Below are 821 nucleotides of genomic sequence, written 5' to 3'. Positions count from 1 at the left end.
CCGCCCTCCGCTTCTCCCGCCCTGTGGCCGCGAAGACCGCTTCAGCCTTTCCCTCTGCTGCCCCTGCCGCGCCATGGAGAAGAGCTCGAGCTGCGAGAGTCTTGGCTCCCAGCCGGCGGCAGCTCGGCCGCCCAGCGTGGACTCCTTGTCCAGGTAACCAGGACGCCCAGGGCCCCGCCCAGCGCCCGAAGGGGATGGAGAGGGGCCGGGGACCCACTGGATTGTTGTCCCGATTCGCGGATTCTGGTTTCTGAAGGCTGCGCCGGAATTCCTTCCCCGGGACTTGGGAACCACTTCTGCCTCCCTCTCTGGGGCGTGGAGGCTGAGGAAAAGGAGGTTAAAACTCGCTGCTTCTTTATCGATTCCTCCACCTTTCATATTCCGATCTCTTTTTCTCCCCAAAGGAGGTGGCCCCAGTTAATTACTTTCTCCTGTCTCTCATTCCCTCTCAAACCTTTTTTAAGACAGTTCCCCCCGCCCCCATTCTTTTCCCCACATTTCCTGTCTTTCTCTATCACTTTTTCCAAAACCATCCTTCAGTCAATCTTTCTTCCTCCACCCTTTCTTATGTCTTTGGGTTTTGAATTCTTGCCCAAGCCTTTTCTCTCTTTTCATGGCTTCACTTTCTTAATTTCTTTCATGCTTTTCTCTACACTCTGATTTTCTTCTCGCCTCTCCTTTTGCTTAAATATGTAAATAAAAATGTCTCCTGTGCTTCTCTTTTCTAAATCTTCCAGCTGAAAGTCAGTATCAAGGAATCTGAGTGATTTTTATCCCCAGTGATAGGTGTAAGAAAACAAAATGAGTGGTAGTTTTCTTCC

General features: G+C 51.0%; 1 protein-coding gene across 4 annotated transcripts in view; it reads left to right on the top strand.

Annotated features, from left to right (window-relative positions):
• MTMR2 (myotubularin related protein 2) overlaps positions 1–821 on the top strand; it is an 85,700-nt gene continuing 84,879 nt past the window's right edge. For all 4 annotated transcript variants that reach the window (XM_012000943.1, XM_012000945.1, XM_012000946.1 and 1 more), the window contains exon 1: positions 1–153. In XM_012000943.1, the coding sequence (XP_011856333.1) occupies positions 74–153 (80 nt within the window). In that variant the 5' untranslated portion in view covers positions 1–73. The remainder of the gene's footprint in view (positions 154–821) is intronic.

Source organism: Mandrillus leucophaeus, unplaced genomic scaffold (genome assembly GCF_000951045.1).
Source record: "Mandrillus leucophaeus isolate KB7577 unplaced genomic scaffold, Mleu.le_1.0 Scaffold643, whole genome shotgun sequence".
Classification (NCBI taxonomy): domain Eukaryota; kingdom Metazoa; phylum Chordata; class Mammalia; order Primates; family Cercopithecidae; genus Mandrillus; species Mandrillus leucophaeus.
The sequence above is the reverse complement of the archived record's forward strand: the minus strand, read 5'-3'. Positions and strand labels throughout refer to the sequence as shown.